This window comes from Pseudorasbora parva, chromosome 11, assembly GCF_024679245.1.
Source record: "Pseudorasbora parva isolate DD20220531a chromosome 11, ASM2467924v1, whole genome shotgun sequence".
Taxonomy (NCBI): domain Eukaryota; kingdom Metazoa; phylum Chordata; class Actinopteri; order Cypriniformes; family Gobionidae; genus Pseudorasbora; species Pseudorasbora parva.
The window spans coordinates 520,970-541,183 of NC_090182.1; the positions used below are offsets into that span (position 1 = coordinate 520,970).

The 20,214-nt window shown below is 41.2% G+C and overlaps 1 protein-coding gene across 11 annotated transcripts in view; it reads right to left on the reverse strand.

Annotated features, from left to right (window-relative positions):
* Window positions 1–20,214, reverse strand: part of limch1b (LIM and calponin homology domains 1b) — a 100,969-nt gene that overhangs the window by 54,076 nt on the left and 26,679 nt on the right. For all 11 annotated transcript variants that reach the window (XR_010908299.1, XR_010908298.1, XM_067456740.1 and 8 more), the window contains exons 2-6: window positions 16,173–16,243; window positions 13,476–13,545; window positions 3,387–3,490; window positions 375–405; window positions 164–274 (exon numbers count right to left, since the gene is read on the reverse strand). Coding sequence is in view for 9 of the 11 variants with exons in the window: in XM_067456740.1 (XP_067312841.1) it covers window positions 164–274; window positions 375–405; window positions 3,387–3,490; window positions 13,476–13,545; window positions 16,173–16,243 (387 nt within the window). In the remaining 2 variants the exon portion in view is untranslated. The remainder of the gene's footprint in view (window positions 1–163; window positions 275–374; window positions 406–3,386; window positions 3,491–13,475; window positions 13,546–16,172; window positions 16,244–20,214) is intronic.

Consider the following 20,214-nt stretch of genomic DNA (forward strand, 5'->3'; position numbering starts at 1 on the left):
ATCACAAACATGGATGCAATAATCAGGACAAAAGTCCCATGAAATCCTTAAGTCAAAAGAGTCCCACTGTCTCTAGATTTGAGGATTGATGACAAACTAACACACATGCTGACATTGATCTGTGTGGTGGTGTGTGTGTGTGTGTGTGTGTGTGTGTGTGTACCCTTCTCATCTGTGACAGCAGTTCCTCGAACTCCTGCAGGTCCAGGGTGGGCCCGCTGTAAGAAGCGCTGCTATTGGCCGCTCGGCCCAGCCAATAGAGTGTGATCAGAACCTGAAGGAACAGCCAAACATCTCACGATCCGTACAGGACAGTCTCACTTATTCCTGAATTTATCATCATTACTCCAGTCTTCAGTGGAGATCTGACTTACATGCTTTAACTTCTTATTGTTGTCTGAAGCCCTGAGAGAGAGAGAGAGAGAGAGAGAGAGAGAGAGAGAGAGAGAGAGAGAGAGAGAGAGAGAGAGAGAGAGAGAGAGAGAGAGAGAGACTCAATCCATCAATCAACATAAGAAAACAAATAAAACCGGCGAGACAACCCACAATCTACACTTCTCTCTTTCACACACACACACACACACACACACACACACACACACACACACACACACACACACACACACACACACACACACACACACACACACACACACACACACACACACACATCCAAAGCATCCAGACTGAATAACACTGGTTTGGTGAAACCTGGTAAAAATGTAAACTCTGGACCTCTGACCGGCCCAGGCATTTCAGTTTCTATTCTCTAATATACCTTATAAAAAGAAAACGGCTATGAAGATAGAGAAAACACAGGGCGTGAGAGAGAGATGGCTAGATAGAGGATCAGAGTGTCTGTTTTTGTAAGCACTCCTCCTGTAATTCCAGCACGTATTAGATCATCCTTCTGATCGCACCTTCTGTCCGTCTCTCTTCATCTGTCATAAAGCCTTCACTGTTTCCATCAACGAGAAGAGAATCTACATACTTCAGTTCTGCGCTCATCTCACGGATTCATCTGCGATCCAGTGGAAAGAGTGATATCCCATAGTGCATCCTGGGGCCATGTGTTCCCCAGGTAAGCCACACACACACACACCCGGCCATCCACGTGATGTAGAAGAACACTTGATTCCTCAGACCAGGCCAGCTTCTTCCATTGCTCCGTGGTCCAGTTCTGATGCTCACGTGCCACTGTTGGTGCTTTCGGCGGGGTCAGGGGTCAGAGGTCACCCTATGCCGCTCCATACGCCTCAAACTGAGCTGCTCTGTGTATTCTGACAGCTTTCTATCAGAACCAGCATTAACTTCTGGAGCAGTTTGAGCTCCAGTAGCTCGTCTGTTTGATCGGACCCCACGGGCCAGCCTTCGCTCCCCACGGTCATCAATGAGCCTTGGCTGCCCATGACCCTGTGGCCGGTTCTCCACTGTTCCTTCCTTGGAGCACTTTTGATAGATACTGACCACTGCAGACCGGGAACAGCCCACAAGAGCTGCAGTTTTGGAGATGCTCTGACCCAGTCGTCTAGCCGTCACAATCTGGCCAAACTCGCTCAAATCCTTACGCTTGCCCATTTCTCCTGCTTCACACACATCAACTCTGAGGACAAAATGTTCACTTGCTGCCTAATACATCCCACCCACTAACAGGAGAGATCATCAGTATTATTCACCTCATTTGTCATAATGTTATGCCAGATCTGTGTATATATCAGCTTATTTTTACCTTCTCAAAAAAAAGAAAAAAAAAAACTCCTCCTGTGTGATTTATAAGCCTTTTGTAAAGTGGGGCCATGGGTAATGTCCTCATATTTCACCCTCTCCTGTAATACCTGTGTCATACCCATGGCATTATACACATGTGTGTCCTGATATTTCGCAAAAAACAAGCCCCCACACACACACACACACACACACACACACACACACACACACACACACACACACACACACACACAGAGGAGGAATGTAAGTCGATCTCTCTTGTCCGCTCAGTTTGACAGAACCAGTCCTGTAAGCGGTGATCTCTGTGATTTACAGGAGTTTCAGTGCCGTCTCAGAAATGCCTCCTCATGCCTGACGGATTATGAGCTGAGATGGGACAAACACCCTCTGTTCACTATCGGCCCGGAGTGGCCATGACAAAAACAACACAACACAAGCGAAACAGAAGATGAGAGCCCCATTGAAGTCGTGGACATGTTTATCTAGTTGTCGAGTACCGAGCCGCTCCAGGCACTGATTGTTATATATACAGGTGCTGGTCATATAATTAGGATATCATCAAACTGTTGATTTATTTATCTTATATCAATCTGTGTGTAATGAATTAATATAATATACAAGTTTCACTTTTTGAATGGAATTAGTGAAATAAATCAACTTTTTGATGATATTCTAATTATCCAGCACCTGTAAATCTGATTATATAGTGGTCGACTGATTTGGGTTCTTTGATGGGCAATTCTGATATCTCAGAGAACCGGGCCAATGAGATTATATCTCGCAAATCTGACTCTTTTCCCTCAGAGTTTAATATATCTAAACTTTGAAATAGTGGGGGGGGGGAATTGTTGGATAAAAAGTTGCAATTAACTTTTTTTAGCAACATGGTGAAAACTAGCTTAAATAAATAACAAATGCTCAGTTGATTACTCTCTCTCTCTTTAAGCTGTGTTTCCATAATTTCATGGTCTGGTGTTGTTCATGTTATGGCTGGTTATTTCCTGAGCTTCTCCCTGTGATTCTTCTACGTGTTCCTAGAGGAATTTACTGTTACAGGTTTTGTTGTCCTTTGTGATCATGAGTTGACAATAGAACATTTACATAATGAAATGTGAACTATCCCTTTAAGGGTCAGAGAAAGGGTGGGGAATGTTAAAAAATACAAAAAGCCTACCACCAAAAACAAAGTGTATGACATTCTCTCATTCATTTAGTGTCACTAACATCAGACAATCTGCTTTTAGAAGAACGGCGTGAGAAATATTAGTTCAAACTGAGAGCCCTGGTTTTGTTCTCCATTAAATCTGCATATGTGCGAAATTATTCACTAAACAAACGAGACTTATTAGATCAATTTCCAATAAACATCTATACAAATATTTAGGCTACAATGGTTAAAATCCTCAAAGAAGACACCAGATATTATCTGAGTAAATATATCCAGCAAATGATATGAGAAAATCTTAAAACATCGACCAGTTTTAATGAGTTTGTTTTGCACTAGAAACCAAAATATCAGAGAGTTTTTATAGAGCTCCACTGTTCAAATCACACATTACGACATAAGAAATTATAGCAACGTCTTAGAAAAATACAGTGTTTCCAAGTAAACAAACACTCACACACAAACACACACACAAACACTCGGTTCTTCTTACTTGTTGGTGCTTGTGGAGGTGTCCTGTAGATCTCCAGGATCAAACAGCTGCGATCCCGTCAAACCTAACTCCTCACAGCCTTTCAGGAACAGTGCCACATTATCCTAAACACACACACACACACACACACGTGAGCGGATCCTGCATGAACGCAGCGCCAGGACTAACTGCACACACACACACCGTTAAAGAGCAAGAGTGGAGGCGAACCGACGCCAGTGGTTTTGGGCACCCGCTGCCTTCACCTCTCCCTCTCCCTCTCCCTCTCCCTCTCTCTCTCCCTCTCTCTCTCTCTCTCTCTCTCTCTCTCTCTCTCTCTCTCTCTCTTGGGTTATACCGCTGAAGGGCCGCTCTACCTCAGGTGCAGGAATGTCTCTCTTCCTTTCAGGTGACTCTGGTCTTTTGTTGAAGAAACCTGAGCTCTGTTATCCGCTCTGTTCCCAGCTCAAGTGGAAGGCTCCTGACCCTCTCTCCCTCTCCCTCTCTCTCTCTCTCTCGGACCTGGAAGGGTGGCACAGTTTCCTGTCCCTAGTGATTGTTGTCACTCTGTTGTTTTGGAGGGACACAGCTTTTTATCTCACGCCCGTGTGTGTGTGTGAGTGTTAGAGAGAGAGCCGTGCCCCTAGAATTGAACCACGCCCCTTTATACACAACAACACACACACACACACACACACACACACACACACACACACACACACACACACACACACACACACACACAAAATATTCAATGTTGTCACAGTATGTTGCAGAAGTTTGCTCCTCAATCTGAAACCCCAAGACAGAATTATTTCCTTCAAGTGCCCGCTGAGATTAAGTCTTGAGATATATTACACAGTGGGTCCAAAAGTCTGAATCCACCTTGAAAATATGGAAGTTTCAATTTAAACCTGAAAACAAAGGAATATCTGAGATTCTGGATTATGTCTAGGTCACTGATTAAACAAGCCAATCTTAGCACAGATGGATCAATCTCAAATCATGCTGGAAAACATGATCATAAGCTATTGTTCATTTCAGTTTAACATTAAAACAAAGCCCATATTATTTGTGTAAATGTTGGTTTGCACTGTGGTTAACTGGATTGGATCAGGTTAGAATGTGCTCATTGTGCTGAGGCTGTGTTGTGAAACACTAGTGCTGGTATCGAGGTGATAACGGAAGGGTTTTCTGGTAGGTTTATAATGAGAAGGTCAACAAATATACTTCAAAATGAATAAAGCTGTAATAACATGCAGGTGTTTTAAAATGAATATAATGTAAAAACTTGCATACACACAATAACTGCATTGTATCATATGATTAATTAAAATGTTACTACACAGCAGTTGCTATTTTAGTGACAGGGGTTAGTTAGTGACAAGGGTTTGTTAGTGACAGGGGTTAGATAGTGACAGAGGTTAGTTAGTGACAGGGGTTTGTTAGTGATGGGTGTTAGTTAGTGACAGGGGTTTGTTAGTGACAGGGGTTAGTAAGTGACAGGGGTCTGTTAGTGACAGGGGTTAGTAAGTGACGGGGGTTAGTTAGTGACAGGGGTTTGTTAGTGACAGGGGTTAGTTAGTGGCATGGGTTAGTTAGTGACAGAGGTTAGTTAGTGACAGAGGTTAGTTAGTGACAGAGGTTAGTAAGTGACATGAGTTAGTAAGTGGCAGGGGTTAGTAAGTGACAAGAGTTTGTTAGTGACAGGGGTTAGTAAGTGACAAGAGTTAGTTAGTGACAGGGGTTAGTAAGTAAAGGGGGTTAGTAAGTGATGGGGGTTAGTAAGTGACAGGGGTTAGTTAGTGGCATGGGTTAGTCAGTGACAGGAGTTAGTTAGTGACAGGGGTTAGTTAGTGACAGGGGTTTGTTAGTTGCAGGGGTTAGTAAGTGACAGGAGTTTGTTAGTGACAGGGGTTAGTTAGTGACAGGGGTTAGTTAGTGACAGCGGTTAGTTAGTGACAGGGGTTAGTCAGTGACAGGGGTTAGTTAGTGACAGGGGTTTGTTAGTGATAAGGGTTTGTTAGTGACAGGGGTTAGTAAGTGACATGGGTTAGTAAGTGACAGGGGTTAGTTAGTGACAGGGGTTTGTTAGTGATAAGGGTTTGTTAGTGACAGGGGTTAGTTAGTGACAGGGGTTAGTCAGTGACAGGGGTTAGTCAGTGACAGGGGTTTGTTAGTGATAAGGGTTTGTTAGTGACAGGGGTTAGTAAGTGACATGGGTTAGTAAGTGACAGGGGTTAGTTAGTGACAGGGGTTAGTTAGTGACAGGGGTTTGTTAGTGACAAGACTTAGTAAGTGACAGGGGTTAGTTAGTGACAGGGGTTAGTTAGTGACAGGGGTTAGTTAGTGACAGGGGTTTGTTAGTGACAAGACTTAGTAAGTGACAGGGGTTAGTTAGTGACAGGGGTTAGGTTATGTGACAGCGCCTGTAATAAAACAAGAATCAACATGGGCTTGGCTTCGGGAGATGAAGAGCACTGAGGGATTTTAAATGATGGAGAGGATGGCGTTTTATCACTCAACAGGGGAGTAAGGTGTTTTATTGAACAGATAAACTGCCATATGTAGTTCTCTATCAGAGTTCACTGCAATGCATTATCTGTTAAGAAGACCACGTCATTATTGTTGTAGTGCTTGAGTTTATCCTCAAAGAAGTGGTGTGTCTCTTCATGGGTAAAGTAGGATAAACATATATTTATCCGTACAGAGTTGAAGCACAGCCAAAACAGTGTTCTTCTGGTAAATGCATGTAGTTTTGTTTTATTGAATTAGACTAGCTGTAAAACACTGCACCCTTCTGGACAGGAGTTCACTGCGCAGAATAGATGTTCACAAGCTTGTCATTATTAGATTTCAACAGAACAGACAGTTAGTTCTGAACAAAAGAAGACATTTCACTTCTCCAAAGAAATCTAAGGCCAACTAAGTGAAATAAAGACTGGGAATGTTGACACACACAACACACATAAAGCACACAGCTGATATCACATAAACACCAGTACATAAACACTACTAACAGCCTCTGCTCACCGTCATCTGAAGGGATCTAGGTATCACATTAGTCTTTCAGAGATGGATATTTGATGATCAGCAAGCCAAGAAAAACCTCTCCACTCAAAAACAAATCCTGAGACTAATCCTTCCCTGGAAGTGCTCATTGGAGCCTGTTTCTAGACAAATATACCTCTTTGTTTCCCACTGGAATGATAAAAACCTGTTCACCCTGATCCTGGAAGCTGTGCAGCAGCCAAACACAATTCAAAACATTCAAAACATCAGTTGCTGCCTTAGATTTTTAATTGGGTGCACAAATCATTTTGATTTAAATCATTTAAATGATATAAAACTCCCCACCTGCATGATGATGAGGATGAGCTCTATAATGCTGAATCAATGTGGTTCAAACAACGTTTGTGTGAACGTCTTGATTAGACAGTTCATTTCTCCAACATATGATGATGGTTAAGCAGTGAGTGTCATTGTTTTATGGGTAAAACCGAAATAAGTTTATGTGGTCCTATGTGCAGATGTCAGAAGTAGTTTCTTCATGGGATGAATTTAGTCTCAAAATGATTAACACATGCGTGCACAATTATCCATGAACTAGATAAATGTGGCGGATATGTTTTTCTATCCACAAGCAAATGCCTTTCAACTTGCATGTGCAAAATTCAGATCTAAATGAATGTGCAGCAATTTGTACCAATACACATTTCTGTCACTGTTGTCAAAGATGATTGACTATTAGCATATAGTTTAGATTTGATCATGTTCCTATAGGTAGGCGTGAGTTTAAACTGCCAGAACTGACGCTACGCTCGATTATTGTGAATACAAATGTTTTATTTGATATTAGTTATCATAATTTATTAATATGCAACAAAGATGTGCATTAGTGGATCAGATGATGCATGTGCATTCATTTACTAAATCATTGGTCTAATTTGATTAATTTGGATTTTGAGACTTTCTTTTCATGGTTTTTAAGCCCACACAAACACACACAAACTACTACCAATGGACAGGCCTGGTGCTAACTATTAATGTGTGCACAACAATAGCATCGTAATTAAGCAAACTTCCTCATATAAGATGCTTAAAGCAACTTAAGAAAGTGATACTGAAGCCCCAAATTCAGTACATACCTTATTAATAAAGCATAGCTTATCTTGTACAGACAAGCAGAAAAATCTCTGTTGCATGCACAAATTACAACACACTAATACAAAAGAAAACATTTGTGTTCACAAAAATGTCTCTATTTGCCCTTCTCTGCAAAATTCAGAATTAAATAAATGTGTTCAGGCAAGCTGAAAGAGATTTTCAAGCATGTGATAATGATTTTGAGACAAACTTCATCCCATATTTCTTGAACATTAATTCAGCAGTGCATATCTTGCTCACAATAATGTGATTTTATAATCTGAATAGCCCTGTTTATGAGAAACTAGGAACATTGCTACTTGCTTACTACTAACATTGCTGATATATTAAAATAGTGAAACATAGAATAACTGACAATATTGAAGAACACTGTTCAACTATTTTAGTTAATATTTCCAGTCGTCTTTGGAAGTAAGAAATTAGCTAAAGTTATACAAAAATAATGGCAGATAATTACTCCTCGTGAATTACTGTAACATACGGCTGGCATGAGCCAAACCCAGAAGACAGTAAAAGCCAGACGGCGATGCCAAGCACACTAAAAAGAAACGTGTTTCCACTGATCCACTCTACTTCACACTGGGAATGGAGATATTAGTCTGCTTTACAGGACAGTTTGGCATGTTACAGTTCCTCCATAAAGGCAGAAATATGATGAACTGACTGAACACATGTAACAGAGCCGAAGCTAAAAGTCAGCAGAGTTTCATCATGTACAGTTACACACATGACCGTGCACACGCGTGTTTCTGCAGCTGTCAGCACTGGAAGAGCTGAATCTGGTTATTCAGAGGAGAGTCCTCTCCATTTATATAGCACTTTCACAACACAGACAGCTTCAAAGCAGATTTACAGTGATGACTTAATGGAAGAGAGATTGTTCTGGCTGAACATCAGCTCTAGAAGAAAGTTATTGTCCAGCTAAAGTAAGTTTTGGATTGATTCACTTCCGTTGTAAAAAAAATCATTAGTTAATTACTTTGAGGCACTTACATGACACCATTTTAAACAAAAATAGAAAACTCGTAATGCGTTCTGGCCGTTCATCTGCATGGCAACAGTGTTTGGTGGCTTGAGAACGCAAACTTTGAAACACTTTGAAATGACACCATCTTTTATCTTAAAAAAGGTGAATCTGTGAGAAGGGTGACAGCATGCACATAGGCATTAAACGTTTAGTCTATCAGCAAACACGTTTGAATATGCAGGCGTGCAGTTGTTCTTTACAAAATTATCACCAAATGACTTGTCTGGCATGCATAATACAGATTATTTAGTCGTTTTCGCCAATCCATGTGAATGCAAATCATTCTGATAATGTTTTATAGGAGAAGGATCGACCACCTGCAGTTGATTTAGATATTTTAGGTATTATCAACTGGTCAGAGTTTAGAGACCGCAATAATGGAGTATAATGTGTTAAGAGCTCGCTTAAGTACTGGAGCTAAACCATTTAGTGCTTTGAGTAATAAGCAAGATCTTAAAATGTATGCGATGTTTAATAGGGAGCCAGTGCAGTGTTGACAGAACTGGACTAATATGATCATACTTCCTGGTTCTAGTAAGAACTCTAGCTGCTGCGTTTTGGACCAGCTGGAGTTTGTTTATTAAGCGAGCAGGGCAACCACCCAGTAGAGCATTACAATAATCTAGCCTTGAGCTCATGAACGCATGCACTAACTGTTCAGCATTTGGCATTGAAAGCATGTGCCATAATTTAGATATATTTTTAAGATGGTAGCATGTAGTTTTATAGATGCTAGGGAGTAGAGCATGTGTAATGTAGCAGCCATGATCACAGCCAATGCACACAATCCTTCACCGCCATCCATACGGCCTCCACGCCAAGAATAACACGCAAACAACACGCTGACACCTGCATAAAGAGGAACTGGGGAGCAGACATAACATCTCTGCTGGAGAAACAGGGAGAGTAAGAAGCAGATGGATTGAGGAAATGGACACAACGCCACAGTAGAACCTTCTTTACAAAACATGTTTCTGTGTTCTACTTCTAAAATATCAAGTGCAAACTTTTGAGATGTTTCCAAAAGAACGTCTCCAAATAATAAGGTTTCTTTAAACATATGTGAGATTTATGGATGTATTCAGTTTACCATTAAGAGGATTGAAATGTTTGGCAGAACCTCAGCTATGTACTGAGATTATTTGCTCAATTCATTTTAATTATGATTCATAACTCGGGTTATTTTGACAAGAGCTGAGATCATCCATCTATTAAAGTTCCTAATATATCTGACAAAATCTCAAAAACATCCCAGGTATGCGCTTCAGGATCTAAAACACTGCTGTATTACAGGAGTTCATGCAAAACTAACAACAAGCCACAGCGAACCTGAGACCCCCCAACTGGAGTCAGAGTCCTTAACCAAAACAACAGGAAAAGGAAGCGGGAGCTGTTTTATTTGCACTTGACAATTGTTTTGCACTTTAAGAGCCAAAAAGACCTGCAACCAGTTCGTTACTTCAGAAGATGACAGACTTGAGACTGTCTGAAATAAGTGCAATAACTCAGGCTGTGGCATTTTGTTATGAAACGCTTCATGTTGTGTCAGAATCTCCCGACCGTGCTGTATAACACACACACATCTGCAATGTTGCGCAATCTTCCTTAAAGCTAAAATCCTTCAATAAATGGATTAAAGGCAACCGCAGTTATATCTGCCCAGAATGCTTTGTAATCCATTTAATTTATTATCTGACAACAAAATCAGCCGAGTGTGAAAGATGCACTGGCCAGACGTTATAAAGGGAGGAGACGGTGCGCTTTCTAAAATAAATGAGAAAGGAGACTTTACTCAAAATCCAGTCAACGGCATTTGTTGCTTAGTTAACAATATAATACTCTAATAAACATAACATATTGGGCTGATATATTACATTAGATAAAATATTAGATTTTTAATTAGATTTGAATTGATATCTTTCAGTGTCCAATATATTATTCACTGGTAAATAAGTTTGTCATTATCATTCTCAATAATATATTTGCTCTCACTGTTTTTCTTTTGGTGTCTTAAGCAGTCTCATGAGGTCCAGCGTTTGAGGCGAAGTTAAAATCTCATCTCAAAATCATCTGCTGTAAGTGACGCCTGTCCGTTTGACATATTCCATATCAGTAATGGCTACCACAAACTAGTAATTATCAATTATTGTCACTAGTCAAGAGATTCTGTTTTGTTGTATTCCTTAAATTAAATATAGACTGGATCAGGTATGACATAACTTTGTAGGCCAAAATGCGGAAACGAGTTAGCATTTTAGCCCTTCTCGTCCCCAATCCCGAAGTCAATGGGGTCTGAAATACGGTCTGTGTTGAACACAAGCTCAGGACACTTTCACGTTTTATTCTATGTTTTAAATCATCAGTATTACCCCACTCCTAATCCTTTGAAGCTGTTAGCCATCTTAAAAAAGGTGTTTTTGACGTTGAACTGTGCTCTTAGAAACTACTACAACTCAACCGCTCTGGGACAACGTTTTGAGATAAAAACTGAAACAGTTGTTGAAGTTAGTGATGGTGATGTTGTGGTGTAGTCCGTTAATAGCTTTCTATTAAATCTTTTTACTTCTGGCGACTGCATTTAGGCATCAAAATCTAAATGTACAAGTATCATAAACTTTTTTTTAGCAATAATCCAAAAGCATATGTGAAAATCCTTTAGGGTTTCTCTCTCAGGAACCACTGCGATGCTAACGGCCGGTTGGCCTACAGTGAGGTCACACCTGCACCGCTCTATTTAAGCAATGCTGATATTAATATTGATGAGTAACAAACATATTACATGTCTGTTTTTGCTCCATTGACAAAAATAATTCCAAACGAAGTGACAGCAGACCCGTTATGTGTCTCTTAGAAAAGCAGACTAGAAATCTAGACTCACCCAAGCGACAACAAATGTAATTTGCAGCCATGGTCATTTAGCAAGTCATTTGGTCATTTGGCTAGCAAGCTTGAAAACCAAACTCTACTCAGGCCAATCACATCGTGTATAGAGTCAGTGGGCGGGGCTTAACATAATGACGACAGAGTTGCATGCTACTTGTAAACAAAAAAGCTGTTGTCAGGACTCTTGAAACAACCAACGCGTGTGTCCAATCAGCTTAAATAACCAGAACTAAAGATTATTACATTTTATTTAAAGTCAGTATAATTGTGCCGTATATCGAGTGAATCGCTTCACAAACAAGAACAAATGTGGGCGGGGTTTGATTATGTCTGTGGGGAATTGATTGGATGGCTGTGGTTTGATATTGGCTGATCTAATGTGAGTGACAGGTGGCCCCGCCCTTGTCATCAGAGATGTCGCAATATTCCATAAAAAATAAAAATTGTCCAATTTTCCATCTATAATGATGCCTATTTTTCGCATGGAGCGTGCATGTGATGCACACCTATCTAATGTGGAGCAGAGAGAATGTACCGCAAACACAGATTTGGTCTGATAGAGCGGGCGAGAGGACGCATTCCAGAGCTTTAATGTGCAATAAGATATTGTGGTGTAATTGCAGCTCTGGGATCATAACGAGACGTAGGGGAAGCCAGGCCGACAGCGATAGAGAGAGAGATGAGAGGAATGCTGGCGTGTAATTACCCACGCCTGTAACGAGCCATAGGAGGAGTGGATGGGGAAGATAAGACCCCGATCCAGAGAGGGAAGGAATGAGCGATGGAGGAGAGAGGAAGCGGCCCAGCCAAACTAAACTTCCCCAAAAAACACGAATTCCAAACGCTTGCTGATTAACACCTGCTGCTTTACCAATGTCTTCCTCTGGCTGCTGTCCTTCAAACTCTTTCTAAGCTTTCTAGTGGTGAAGAGTGCACACTTGTTTTCATCCACCCCATGGGACTCTGGGACTTGAGATGAGAGGACAAAAGGAGGTGGAGGCTGAACATTAAGAAAACAAGAGGTGCATTCATTAGCCTGAAACCTCAGCGTGGTTTAAACTCAATATAGAGTTTGACATTTTGACTAGTATCTGCTTCTCAGCACACACATACACACACACACACACACACACACACACACACAGACACACACAAACCAAACTTCAGCTCAAGAAGATTCCTCAGATTCCTCCAGATGTGTTTTCGCCACACAGACTCTGGATTCTTTGACCATTCACAGAAACATGCTTTCTATAAACATCAGGTGACTTTCTCAGGGATGGTGTAAACGCTGCAAAATAGGCATGTCATCTGAAACATTTACATTTTAGTCATAGTGGAGGCACATATTTGTGTCTGAGAAATGCAATCCTGACAGCCAAATGATTCCCTTGTGTTTTAATATACTCAGATGAACACCAACCAGCTTATGAATACCCAGGATTAATTATTAACGTGAAATGTGAGGCAAGATAACCCACGACTGTGTTAACTAGCTTTGTCTTGTTAATTAATGGTGCAAAAAGTGATTTCTAGATGGGTTTTGGAGAACTTTCAGGCATATTCAGAGATGTTTAGACGCCAGGGACCCCAAATATGATGAACCTTTTATGAGGGACCCTTCCTAAAATTCATCACCAGTATATATTTTTTATGTTTGAAAAAAACAGTTAAACTGTTAGATAAATAGTAAATAGACATCATAAATACAACATTGTTTCCAAACTTAAATTGGCTACACGTAATGTTGGATATAAACCTGAAGTACAATAAATGTATGTAAGCAGCTTATTTACTGCCTTACTACCTCAGTGAGTGAGCAAAATAAAGGGGACGATAGTGAGAGAAACTCACTAGAAAGAAACAAAGCAAACATACATATACATAACAAGAAAGGAGAGATACATTTACCACAGAAACAGAACAGAAATTAAACTTATTTTCTCTGAAATTTTCTCGGGACCCCATAGAACTCTCTGGAGGAAAACCCCTGGTTTAGACGATAGAGATGAGTAGAAACTAGTAACCCTTACCAGAGCAGCTACAGGAGTGGGCAGCCGGTTTATCTTCTTCACTAGACCCGGTCTGATCGCGCTCAGCAGTCTGAGAGAGAGAGAGAGAGAGAGAGAGAGAGAGAGAGAGAGAGAGAGAGAGAGTCAGTCTTTCCTCAGGATTGATGGAGGTTTCCACATCTGTCTGCATGACCAACACAGACGATCATGTTCCCTCGCCCACCAGAAGCTCTTCAGATTCTGATAACATTACAAAGAGAAACTAAAACTAAAACTTCCACACACATTCCTTTCCTTGTGATTGAGTGGGATTTCTTCAGGATTTCTCCGTTAGTGAGACAGAGGCAGAAACCTGATGTAAAGGTGATTATCATACTGCATAAACTCATAATGTCACCCTTCATTTACTCTCTGGGTCTCTTCAGTCAGAAATGATCAGAAATGTTGAATGTTTTTGCTTCATCTGAATGGGGTGACTCGTGTTGCATTAGTTGTTTGAACACACACACAAATCATGGGATTGAATCGGATATGGGTCAGGGAGGATAAGCCACACTTGGCTCCTTAACGGTCAAAAATGACTGATACAGGAAATGAATGGGAACTACAGAAAAATATGAAACTGGTGGTACAAACTACAAATCAGCCAGAAAAAAAGGTGCACAGAAATTAAAGGGTTACACTCTAAAATATCAAGAGTAGAGATAGACACTTCTGCCCCCCCCCCCCCACCCCACACACACACACACACACACACACACACATGTTGGTCTATGTGGTTTACAGGGACTCTCCATAGGCGTAATGGTTTTTATACTGTACAAACCGTATTGTCTATCCCCTTACACTGCCCCTGCCCCTAAACCTACCCATCACAGGAAACATTCTGCATTTTTACTTTCTCAAAAAACATCATTTAGTATGTTTTTAAGGCCATTTGAATTATGAGGACATTTGATATGTCCTCATAAACCACATTTATAGTGTAATACCAGTGTAATACCCATGTAGTTATACAAATTTGTGTCCTCATAAACCACATAAACAGGCTCACACACACACACACACACACACACACACACACACACACACACATTCGGTTGTTGTGAATTATGGGGACTGTCCATAGGCGTAATGGATTTTACACTGTACAAACTGTACATTCTACCCCCCTACACTGCCCCTAAACCTACCCATCACACACACACACACACACACACACACACAAACCCTAAACCTACCCATCACACACACACACACACAACACACACACACACACACACACACACACACACACACACACACACACACACACACCATAAACCTACCCATCACACACACACACACACACACACACACACACACACACACACACACACACACACACACACACACACACACACAGCCCCTAAACCTACCCATCACAGGAAACATTCTGCATTTTTACATTTTCAAAAAAACATAACTTAGCATGTTTATGAATCCATTTACATTATGGGGACCGCTGGCTGCTGATCTCAGGTTTTCTTTTTGTGGGGAGCATAATGTAATATAAATAAGTACACACACACACACACACACACACACACACACACACACACACAGAGAGAGAGAGACACAAATGAACAGGTGTGGCGGCAACACCATAGTAAAATTGAGCCAGAAGACTCGAATAAGAGGCTGACATCAGATCAGACCCAGACTTGATTAGGCTCTGATAAAGCATGCCTGTCCATTTATGTTACATTTTTATAAAATATTGATGTTGTATGTAACCAAAAGTTCCATGTTCAGGGTTGTCTGTGGTTAAATCACTGCAAAAACATCTAAACCTTGACAAAACGTCTTTGAGAATGTCTAAGTATAAATCCAAATCCACAACTTACTAAAAATAAGTATTTATGTCTAAAACCACTAGATCATTTATAAGCCACTTTATAGTTTTATATAGTTAGTCAGTGTCCAGCGTTTCTGTGGCGTGTTCAGCACCGTCGGCACTAGTCGGACCATCATCTGTGGCCTTTTGAACATGACGTCTGGAAGCAATAATCAGGATGAAGAGAAGATGAGCAGAAGTGAGGGCTCTTCTCTTTTCATCACATCCATCAGTGGTCAGTGTATTGCTGTATTGCTGTGGTTTATATTTCGGCTGCCCTCTGCTGGAGTGGAGAGGGATGTCCTCTCGTTAGTCTTTAAGGGCCAGAGAAAAACACACACTTTCACCACTGATAGTGCTTTAAAGAGGGTTTGGTGTGTCACGGCCTTCACCTTATGCAGTCAGGCTGATTCAGACAGATCAGAATCACATGAAAACTGAGGCAAGAGAATGGGCTGTAAAAGTCAGTTTAGGGGACTAAACTCAGCCATGTTCAGCTCCTGAAGGACACACAGATGAAACGTGATCGGATAGGCCATAACTTCTGCAATAAAAGGACTGTCAAGATCAGGAAGAAGAGCAGAATAAAGGCCTTGTGTGTGTGTGTGTGTGTGTGTGTGTGTGTGTGTGTGTGTGTGTGTGTGTGTGTGTGTGTGTGTGTGTGTGTGTTTTATGTGGCGCTGGAGAAATGTTTGAGGACGCACCTGGAGCGAGGGCCAGACACACAGGAGTCACGCTAAAGACACACACTAATGTACAAGATCATACATCACAACATGAAATCATCACTGGACAGCAGCTCGGCATGATTAAAACCGCAGGTGTGTGTGTGTGTTACTCACTCGCACAGTAAGATGCCGTTGTCGAGTCCAGCTCTGAAGTCCCTGTCAGAGAAACTCCTTCCGGTCACAGCCTGCAACACACACACACACACACACACACACACACACACACACACACTCTTCAGTGTTTATAGCAGCATTTCTCAGAGAAACCTCTGGCATTACTTTAGAGGAAATCCAAGATGGGAGTAAACAACACAACAGGAAACGACAAATCAAAGCTTATTCCACAGCTAACTTCAGACCAGAGAGAGTGAATGACTCTCTCTCTCTCTCTCTCTCTCTCTCTCTCGTCTGTGCTAATTCTCCGACACGTGGGATTTACGTCTTTGCTGTGTGTTTTCCTCCTCACAGTAACGTAAGCAGGTTACACACATCCACGTTTTATAGTGCTGTAATTATTACATAAGCTGCTCGTTTATTTCAGTGCTTTTTACAATCCTTCCTCAAAATAGCAGAGATCTACTAAACGCTTTTATAGTCCAGAACGAACAACATGCTGGAGATTAGCTGGAGATACACACTTGAGCCTGGGATCTGAGGAAATCAAGAACAATAACACACGGAAGGAGGGCCGCTTCCACGAAACAACTTTCTGGCATACAAACCCAATTCCAAAAAAGTTGTGCCGTGGCCATGTTTCCCCCTGTGTGTCATCCCCTCTTCTGTTTATATCAGTCTGCAAACGTCTGGGACTGAGGAGACGAGCTGCTCAAGTTTAGGAATAGGAATGTTGTCCCATTCTTGTCTAATACAGGCTTCTAGCTGCTCAACTGTCTTAGGTCTTCTTTGTCGCATCTTCCTCTTTATGATGCGCCAAATGTTTTCTAATGGTGAAAGATCTGGACTGCAGGCTGGCCATTTCAGCACGCGGATCCTATATAATGGTTTTATGATTTGCCCAGAAACAAAGCTAACATTACTGAGTGAGCCCCTACATCAGATGATACACCATTATATACTGACTCTATTAATAGAAGTGATGGCTTGTATATTGATACCTGTTGTACTTCAGGACCAACTCATTAGATTGCACACAACACAAAACGTTGGTGGTTGTTGAGTAGATTCCCCCTTTCATGTAAAGCGCTTTGAGGACTAAGAAAAGCGTCATACAAATGTAGCAAATTATTATATAATAAGTATATAATACTGAAATGTAAAAAAAAAATGTGGCGATGCCAGCATATCTGCAGAACCGGCAGTACAGAGTACTGGTATATCTGTGAAGAGCATCAAAGGCTTATATCTACAGCATGTTTCTGAAGAGATGAGCAATCTAACCGAACTGTTGAGTGCATTAACACGATGGCCAATCAGATGCATTTAAGTTAGTCAGAATCCACTCAAACACCAGAGTTCTCTTTCATTGCGCACCGTAAAGGTGTGTGTCCACTAGAGCGAGCTTTTTCAATTCATTCCTACGGAAGTTGAGCTTCACGCTCTCATGGCGCATTGTGGGATTGACAGTGGACCAGAGAGTGCTGAGAGGGGCCATGGGCATCAACATGTTGGGTAGTTTTCGACTTTATCCAAACATTAAGCATTAAACGAGGTCGGCAGCCAATCACTGAAGTTCAGGTAGTGACATCTCTCTTATATATACATATATACACACACAGGGCCTGAAATTAACAACCGGCCACACGCCAAATGCGGGTGGGTTTTGCAATTGGCCGGTAACACTGTCAATCTACCTGCCAATGAGAACTGAGTGATTGATTAGGCAGTGTGAGAGGATGCGACGGCTGTTTCAGATAATCTTAAAGAAGATGAGCCCCTTCTGTGACTACGTTTGGATGTGCGATTAAGTATTAAACTGTTACTGAGATGGGATGACAGGGCTCCAGACAAACATTTCAATTAAAGGAGCCATTGGCTCCTATAAGGGAAAAAGTTAGGCACCAAATTATTTTTCAAGTGCCACAAAAGTATAAACACGTTTTAATTTTCCACGTGCAATTACATGGACTGTGTTGAATCTTTTTATTTTTAGCTCCTTGCATTTTTTTCTCATTAAGACAACAGTTTAAGTAAAAATTTATTTTTGTATTTTTTTGCTTGTGTAGAACTGAAACACCAACTTAAATCTATGCGCCTCTTAACATTTTAACACACACATGTACACACACAGCAACAAAAACTATACAAGTTTTAGGGTTTCACCTATTAACTATTGGTTCTAATTGGCAGCAAGTGAACATTTAGTCATCAAAGTTGATGTGTTAGAAACAGGAAAAAAAGAGTTTGACAAGAGCCAAATTGTGATGGCTAGACGCCTGGGTCAGAGCATCTCCAAAACTGCAGCTCGTGTGGGTCTGCAGTGGTCAGTATCTATCAAAAGATAAAAGAAATTGATACTGTGACAAAACCCGGCCTGTTCATTTAGAGAGTAGAGCATCCCACTATCAGTGCCAACAAATCATGAGTTCATCTGTAAGGAAATGTATGACATGCTGAAATATCATCAACACTGTTTGAGCGGTTATTTAATGTAGTACATTCATTACTTTAATACCACTACCAAAGGAGCCCATTCTGACCCTGTCCAGCCCAAACTTTGAGCCTTGAACAGACAATAAAACCCCTAAAAACTCCAGAAATGTCCAGCAGTTTTATATGTCTGTGGAAGATTTCACAAGCATTGTGCGCCTGATAAACCACTCAACCAGAACAAACACACATAAAGCATATTTACGAGAGTCTGTGATAAGAGTGTGTGTCGACAGCATGAGCACGCTCCAGCCATCATCAGATCCACACAGTAGACGTTTGACCTTTGACCCTGGGACCAGCTCCATTAGCCGCAGGAATGCGTCCGCTTTGCTGCTGATCATGGAATGTGTCCCGGTGCATGTCTGCATTGTTTCCCTAAACAATCAAAAGATGTTTCTTTTTTTTCTGCGCCCCTGCTCCCGGCGGACGCTTTAATGACATAACACGGCCCATTCTCATGCATCCGCGTCCAACTTTACCACTTCCCCGGCTTTGTTGTGCTCAGCGGGAGGGTCCAGTCAGAACAACAGAGAAAACTACAGCAAAAACAACTCACAAGAAGAACAGCATGCTGAGATTTCTCTGTTTACAAGATGGAGATGAAGCGTCTAAACAAACCTGGAGCTGATTTTAGTGCTGGTATATTTTACAGTTCATAAAATAGTCCTGAACATGCAAGTCATAAAATGTTAATATACTGCAACAACACTCTCAGGAAAATGGTACAAAAGCTGTCACTGTGACACTTTAAAAAGGTTATAATATGTACCATTTAATTACTAATAATTACAATTTTTAGTATCTGGCACCAAGATGTTAGCAGCAGATAATTTAAGTCCTGTAAGTTGCGAGGTGGATCAGACTTGTTTGTTCGGCTCATCCCACAGCAGCTCGATTGGATTGAGATCTGGGGAATCTGGGGGCCGAGTCAACGCCTCAACTGGTTGTTGTGCTCCTCAAACTGAGCTGCTCTGTGTATTTTGACAGCTTTCTATCAGAACCAGCATTACCTTCGGGAGCAGTTTCAGTTTCCTGCTCCTGATGAAAATGACCCAAAGCTAACCCTCAAAAACAGACCCAACCTGTTCCCATGGAGATCTCAAGATCATTTGCTTACACTAGCTAACCGCATGAAGTCTAAACACCCTCATCAAGTCTGTAGCAGGACATGCTACTTCAAGCAATTATTCCTGCTACATTTAATTACTCTACAGTGTTCATGAAGAGCCATTGTGAAATCAGAAACCGAGCCTCACTCCTGGTCATCTGCCAATAATGAACCGCTAATCTCTCACGATCACACGACAGCAGGAGAAGAGTCTGTTACATCTAAACACATTCAGGAGCGATACTGTAGATCCACTGGAAGTTTCACAAGCAGTTGTCAAACACTCCAATGAAAAAAAAAAAACACACACACACACACACAATTCACATGATGAACACTAGAGGCAGTAAAACACCAGCAGCTTGTATTCCTTTTCACAGAGATTATCACAGGAGCAGATTATTGATCAACACACACTACTATGAAATGACCACAATC